The 7,466-nt window shown below is 35.6% G+C and overlaps 1 protein-coding gene across 1 annotated transcript; it reads left to right on the top strand.

Annotated features, from left to right (window-relative positions):
• The first annotated feature begins 562 nt into the window (after positions 1 to 562).
• Positions 563 to 4,788, top strand: LOC105778457 (ER lumen protein-retaining receptor). Its single transcript, XM_012602166.2, has 6 exons — positions 563 to 869; positions 1,926 to 2,191; positions 2,356 to 2,471; positions 3,944 to 4,017; positions 4,132 to 4,195; positions 4,462 to 4,788. The coding sequence occupies exons 1-6, from the start codon at positions 779 to 781 to the stop codon at positions 4,496 to 4,498; spliced, it is 648 nt and encodes a 215-aa protein (XP_012457620.1). The 5' UTR covers positions 563 to 778; the 3' UTR covers positions 4,499 to 4,788.
• Positions 4,789 to 7,466: the final 2,678 nt, after the last annotated feature.

The raw sequence follows: 7,466 nt of genomic DNA, 5'->3' as shown, positions 1-7,466 counted from the left end.
TTAAAAAAAAATGTTTAAATTTAGCTGGAAATTGAATTTTACTAAAACAAGAAACTGTTTTAAACAAATTATAGCATCACCCTTGAGTCTCTACAAGTAAATCCAAGTCATTTTGAGTGTGTGGAGGCCCAAAAGCTTCAAATCTAGGAACTATCCATGGAATTTCCTTACGCATACAAACTGAAAATGAAACCCAGCCCATCTAGTAGATATGTTTTGTTTTCCCTAATATTTATTTTATGAGTTAATTGCACCAAAATCCTCAAACTCTGACCTTCTTTTAAAATTGATCCCCAAACTTTAGAACATTCTAAATACATCTTTAAACTATCCATCAATTGAGTTCTTCCATCATTGAAATTGTTAATTTAGTAAGATCTTTTGTGATATACTCTTATGTCATATGAAAAATTTATATGTCATTTAATGGTTAAAATAACAGTTTTAATAATTAAAGGATCTGATTGATATAATATATATAATTTAAAGATTTATTAAAAATGTTTTAAAGTGTAGGAACTAATTTAAAATTAGTTTGGTGGGATAGCTCATATTTTTCTCTCCTGTGTTCTCGGATGCCAAAGCAATAAATTATTCCCTGAAAACAAACAAAACTTAAGAAATTAGATGTTTCTATCGCAGATCTACTAAAATTTTCGTCTCAGGAAGAACCTTACCCTGACAGAAGAAAAAAAAACAAAAAACAAAAACCATCATCCTACATTCTTTTTCAATTTTTTTGAATTTAAGAAACTTTTGAGAAGAAAGAACAGAGAAAATGAACATATTCAGATTAGCAGGGGACATGACCCACTTATTTAGTGTTCTTGTTTTGCTTCTCAAGATCCATACCATCAAATCTTGTGCTGGTACGTCCAGTTTTCAAATATTTACTTTATTTTTTTCTGGGTTCATTACATTTCACTGCATTTTATTTTGTATTTTTGAATAATTTACCGCTTTAAGATTACAAAAATGGAATTTCAAGGTTATATTGAATGTGGGGTTTTGTTAATTAGTTGTCTTGTTTTAGTTGTTGTACATGGCATCCAATATCCAAATTGGAATCTTGTGAATCGTGGATGTGTAGCTTAATGAAAATGTGACATTTTTTTTTCCTGTTAGTCGGAAAGGAATTCTTGTATTTTTCTGAATGGGCTTTTAATCATTTGAATGTATATAAATTGTGTATCTGAAGTTTTAGAAGCAAGGATATATGATCATGTAGTACTTTAGTTTTAAATTAAACCAAACTTGGAAACTGTCGTGAACTGAAGACTTGAATACAAGTAATTTGTCACTCCACCATTGGAATCTTTTGCTAGTTGTTGGGATTTAATGAAAATATTTAGATAGAGGTCCAAGGAGTTTGTATTAGGTAGATTTGGAAGGGTTCATGGTTTGTTAACTTGGACTTCCTAAGATGGCATCTTATTTTTGCTTGTTTTCCTTCTATCTGTCGCTAGAAATATGTAGGGATTTGAAGTTTACAGTACTAGTATTCTTCTGGCTAGGAGATTTTATGGAAATCAAAAGGCAGATTAGATCATGTAGAATTATACAGTAGGTTTGCGGTTTTTTATTCTTGCTGGCCTCAGATTTCTTGACAAACTAGATAAACCATATATGATAAGGCCTAAAACTACAGCTGTAGCTGAGGTAGTTTTTGGTTTTTTTCTCTTGTTATGAGGAGTTGATTTGGGGTCAATGCTACCTAACTTTAGACTTGCTTGATTGGCTTATGGGGAAGTTTTCTTTTTCTTTTCTTCTTTCCTTTTAAATGTAACTATGGGATAGGATGACAGAAGTATTCATGGGTGGCTATAGCCATTTACTCTTTGGAAGTCAAGGTTGTCACTATAAGAAGTTAGATTTCGATGGCTTTGGATCTTTTATCCTTGATGCGATTTCTTATATTTGTGCAGGCATTTCCTTGAAGACTCAGGAACTTTATGCTATTGTCTTCACTACTCGTTACTTGGATTTATTCACTACTTACATTTCTCTCTACAACACAATCATGAAGCTAATATTCCTGGGGAGTTCTATCTCAATTGTATGGTACATGCGACATCACAAGGTGGTTCGTAGATCTTATGATAAGGACCAGGATACATTTCGCCATTATCTCCTTATGTTGCCTTGCCTATTGCTTGCCCTTCTTATAAATGAGAAGTTCACCTTTTTGGAGGTATTGAAATCTTTCTTCCTATTACAATCAGGTTCTTGTGCTAAATTTATTCCGGTCAACTTAGTAGCTATATTACAGTGTGTTTATACTAATTATTTGTTGAGAGATTATCAGGCTCTATTATTTTTCAGACTAGTATTTGTCTCTAAATATTGGTTGAGCAGGTCATGTGGGCATTTTCCTTATACTTGGAAGCAGTAGCCATACTTCCTCAGCTTGTATTGTTGCAAAGGACTAGAAATATTGACAACTTGACGGGACAATATGTGTTGCTCCTTGGGTAAACTCCGCTCTATAAATCCTATTCAATTTCAAGTTTGCCATGCTTTTATTACATTGCCTTGAAGGACGCTTACTTCTGTGCTTTCATTTGCATATAGTGTTGCTTCATTTTGTATTAGGATATGCTTAGTTGAGTGGAAAAGTGGAAGGATGAAAAGAGGAGAGTGGAAAAAAAAAAATTTTGAGCGTGCTTGGTAAAAAGAAAATAAGGAATATGGCCATCCTAATGCATAAAAACTAATCATTGCAAATTGGAATGATAAGCGGAGAGGAAATGAAAACGGTGCAAGTTAAGTGTGCATTTCACAAGATTATGCATTTTTCTTAAAACTTTCTTTTTCTTTCCTCCTATTTTTCAACACTACCATGCAATGGATGTAAAGAATTTTTTTTTTCCATTTTTCCATCTTTCATACCTTGTACACCAATGGAAAGAAAAAATAATTTTTTTATCCCCCCTCAAAATTTTCATATTTCCAATTTTCATTCCACTTTACCAAGCATCCTTAGTTTGGTGGGGGGAAAAAAAGCACGAGAAAGTCTCTAAATTGAGTTGTCATCTTATTCTCTCTTGGTTGCTGCTGATTTTCTTTTTTGAGTAAAAGCTGATATGATTTTATTTCGGATAGAAGATTTTGTTTTGAAACGTAGTTAATTACACCTTAATATTTTGCCAGTACAACTGATGTTCTTGTGAATCATCTGTTTCATGCCTGAATTTTGCTCTTATTCTATATCCACTATTACCAGAAGTTAAGAGATTAGACAAGCTCAAATAATCCATTATAAGATTTCTAGCAGTTGCATTAAGTTGTTAAGGCAAACCAAAAGTGAGGATCTCCCTTATTTGATTTTGACCAACTCATGTTGTAAGCAACGATGGAAGTAAAGAAAAGTTCAAGAAAGCAGTTTGTTCAACATATTACAAAAGTGACATTTCATGGAATTCATTAAACTAAAATGGCTATGATCTTAACCATAGCCTCCATTAAGTTATTGGAGAAAAAGATTAGTAAAATACATAGTGTTGGGGTTAGAATAGATGAGGTTGGCAAGAGAATATGTATTCCATGAAATATTAGGAGCAATGATAGATCTCGAGATTCATATTCATTTTGTCTTTAATCCTTGTATCTGCTGTTCTTTAAAACAAAACTGGGGGATGGCTGGATGGGGGATAACTAGCATGTAACTACTTTTTCACTCGACATTTATCTGAGTTTTTATAATATGATTTCTGATGTATCCTTAACCAAACTACCTTCGGTTTCTTTCCTTTTCACGACCATGGTACATGTTGACTCAAGATACCTTAAACTTGAATACCATAGTCAGAATGAGTCCCTTGGATGATTTTCATATTGCCTTTGGTTTTGCACGTACATATATACATGTATTGTCTTAATAAGTCATCTGATTGACTAAATGTTTAATTCTTGGCAAAAGACTAATATACTTTCTTTCTTGCAGTGCGTACCGAGCACTCTATGTTTTGAACTGGATTTATCGGTACTTTACTGAAGAGAACTATGTCCACTGGATAAGTACGAATTCAATACCCCACAGGAACATGGGTTTATGAGAATGTTTTTAGCAATTTATACATTTTATATTATAAACTTGTTTCTAACACCTTGTTTATATGATTGCTCTTTCAGCTTGGGTTTCAGGGATTGTCCAGACATTGCTTTATGCTGATTTCTTCTACTATTACTTCCAAAGGTAAACACTTTTCATCTACATTGCTTTTGACTTCTCATTTTTGTCGAATTATCTGTGCACAACACCAATGTCCAATGCATATATTAACATAGCTATGAGAATATATCCCTCCAAGTATCTTCTAAGAAGAAAAGAAACATAGAGAAAATCGAACATACTTATGTGGAAGCACCATTTCCAGGCACTTACATCCTAGTCACTCTGTAAAACACTTCATACTTGTGTTGATAATTGTAATAAATCTGATTATCTTTCTATGAATGCAGTTGGAAGAACAATGTAAAGCTCCAGTTACCAGCTTGAGACATGAATGGTGCAAGTTTGTAAGTAGCATACATAGATATAAGCTGGTCTGATTTGATGACTGGTGCTCAGCATTCTTTAGGCTGCCCTTTGTTTGGGGTGTTCTTTTTGCAAGCATGTAAGCAACATGGTAAAGACCATATGCCTTGATAGAGATTGTGGTGCATATTCTTTATATAACAGCTCAACGATAAGTGTTTGACTGACATTGTCTTACTGTGGATACTTTGTGAGGCCAAAAGGTTTTTTCAGGTAAAAATACAATGGAAGGGATTATATTAGGAGCCAAATTGCATTTTGCCCCTTCTACTAAAAAAATAGGCAAATTAATTTCTGTAAATTAAATCAAAAAGCATACTAGTTCTTTTGTTAAAAATTCTATCCATTTCTATTGTTAAAAATTGGTTCTTGGATATCAACATGAGGTATACGTGACACTTCGTGTGTAACTATCTTGTTATTTTCTGTTATACCAGTTTTTAACAATAAAAATGGATGAAATTTTTAACAAAATGGACCAGTTTGCTCATTAATTTAACATATAAGGACTAATTTGCTCATGTTTTGAATAAAGAGGACAATGTAATCTGACTATAGGGGCATCCATGATATTTTTACCAATTTTTTTCAACTTATTCATGTCTTTATATGTGAAAACACGCACGTCCACACACACAAAAGAAAAGGTAGATTATGTGCAAAGCTCAACATCATTATTCATCTCACAAGGGGGAAAAAAATCTCTTGGCTGTGTTAATAATCACTTGATTACCTCTAGTAAAATTTCAATCATCAATGACAATCCAACCAACCCATTGTGAATATACCTACATATATATTTATTCGTTTTAATGGCAGGTGCTATTGATATTATCAAACCATAATTATTAATTAATTTAATAAGGGCATTTTACTAAAAAAAGCCCATTTTTTCATTAATTACCGAAATGGGCCAACTACTTAATTATTTACCGGATTGGTCTATTTTCTCCGAAATTCTTTGCACGTCGGTGCGATGTCGATGCAGCGTCGGGACATATTTGCCACGTCGGCCTTGATGTCTTGACTTCGGTGAAATCGCGTCCTAGAGGAAGCGATTTCTGCTGAGTCAAGACATCGCATACCGACATGGCGACGATGTCGGCCGACACGTAGCGCGTTTCGGGGGACGCGATTTTGACGTTTTTTTACGTTAGGTTTTTTTGGCTTTTAGGGCTTAGGGTTCAGGCTTTTTAGGGTTTTTAGGTCCGGGAAAAAATAATTTTTTTTTACCTTTCTGAGCAAATAATATAAAATCGCTTCTAGCAGGATGCTATTTGAGAAGAAATTTTGAAATTGCCCCATCGTGGACGTGCTCTTGCTACAGTAGGTCATGGATGAAATAAATTTTTTTGACGTTTCTGAGCAAATAGTATAAATTCGCTTTTAGCAGGATGCTATTTCAGAAGAATTTGTGAAAATCGCGCCCTTGGGGACGCGCTTTTGCTATAGTAGCCTGTTTGAGCTGAGGTTATAAATTAGGCAGAAAATGTTCTCAGAATGCATAAGTCAGAGCAGAAACAATTTAGAGAGGCTAAGAAGGTTAGAGTTTCAAATATGAGTGAACGTATTAGTGCTGTTATTTACTACGATGGTGAGGTTTGCCACACCGAGAATGGTGTTGTTTCTTTGTCGAAGAATACGGTGCGACTGGTTTTTAACCAAAACATAGATTTGACAGAACTTCGTAAAAGAATTAGGCGTAAAATTTTCGGAACGACGCCAATGAAAGTTCTGTCTATCACGTATCGATTTTGTTCTTCTGTTGATCCGGTGACATATGACTCGTTCGACATAAAAGGTGCTCGTAGCTTGGAGGCAATGGTGCAGACTCATCTTGCTAGTGGAGCAGCTTATATTGAGTTATATGTACAATTTACATCGCCAACTGATGTACTTGCGACCAGTGTTCGAGATGTATACACGACCCTTGGCCGACACTCAGTTAGCGGGTTACAAAATATGGAACAACCTATGTTCAGTAGCGGTGTTGAATGCACATCCCCCGCAAGACACTCTGTCGGTGGATGAGACATGTACGTTGGTGGCTCGACGTCTGATGCTGGAAATACGTACTGGGGAACGGCATCAAGTTCTAGTGGGTGGCAATCTACACCCAATTGGGGACTTTATCAAATACCCCGAAGAAGGGATGAAATACTCCCTACGACGTCAACCGGTGAGGGGACCTCGTACGCTGCAGATGATTGTGGGTTAGAAGATGAGTCCGATGTGGATCCACCTCAAGAGCCCGGGCCGGATGGTGCAGAAGTTGGTTTATTTTCTGAACCGGAGCCTATTCCAACAGAACCTGAAGATGCTGAAAGGAGTTCAGACGAAGAAGAAAATCCACGATTTAGAGCATACTCACCTCCGGCCCACATGCATAATGTCGATCTCTCTACAGATGATGCGTTAGAGTTTCCAGATCTACCACACCGGTTGCGTGATCGTACAAGTTCGAGGGTAGATTCTGCTGAATTTAAAGTTGGTAATCAGTTTACCAACAAGGATAGTTTTATTGGTGTTTTGAAACAACATAGCATCAAAAACGGCGTTAACTACCACGTCGTTAAATCCAAATCTGATAAGTTTGAGGCGAAGTGTGCAGTGCAAGACGACACATGTTCATGGAAAATCTACGCCTCGTTAAGGAAAATGACAGGGTTGTGGGAGATAAAAAAGTACAAAGGTCCACATACATGTGCTGCAGGTATAGTATTGACGGTATATGAATAATACTTTTATTATGTAATGTTGCATTATTTAATGTACTCCGTTAATAGGTGTTTCACAAGATCATCCCAAGATGGATTCAGCTATGTTAGCTAGCTTGATACTGCCCACGGTAAGAGCAGATCCTAGGACTTCAGTGCCGGTGTTAATTGCCAGTATCCGTAGCCAAATGGGGTACACTACCTCTTACCGC

The sequence above is a fragment of the Gossypium raimondii genome, chromosome 10 (assembly GCF_025698545.1).
Source record: "Gossypium raimondii isolate GPD5lz chromosome 10, ASM2569854v1, whole genome shotgun sequence".
NCBI classification, from domain to species: domain Eukaryota; kingdom Viridiplantae; phylum Streptophyta; class Magnoliopsida; order Malvales; family Malvaceae; genus Gossypium; species Gossypium raimondii.
This window is presented reverse-complemented; position numbering and strand designations above follow the sequence as displayed.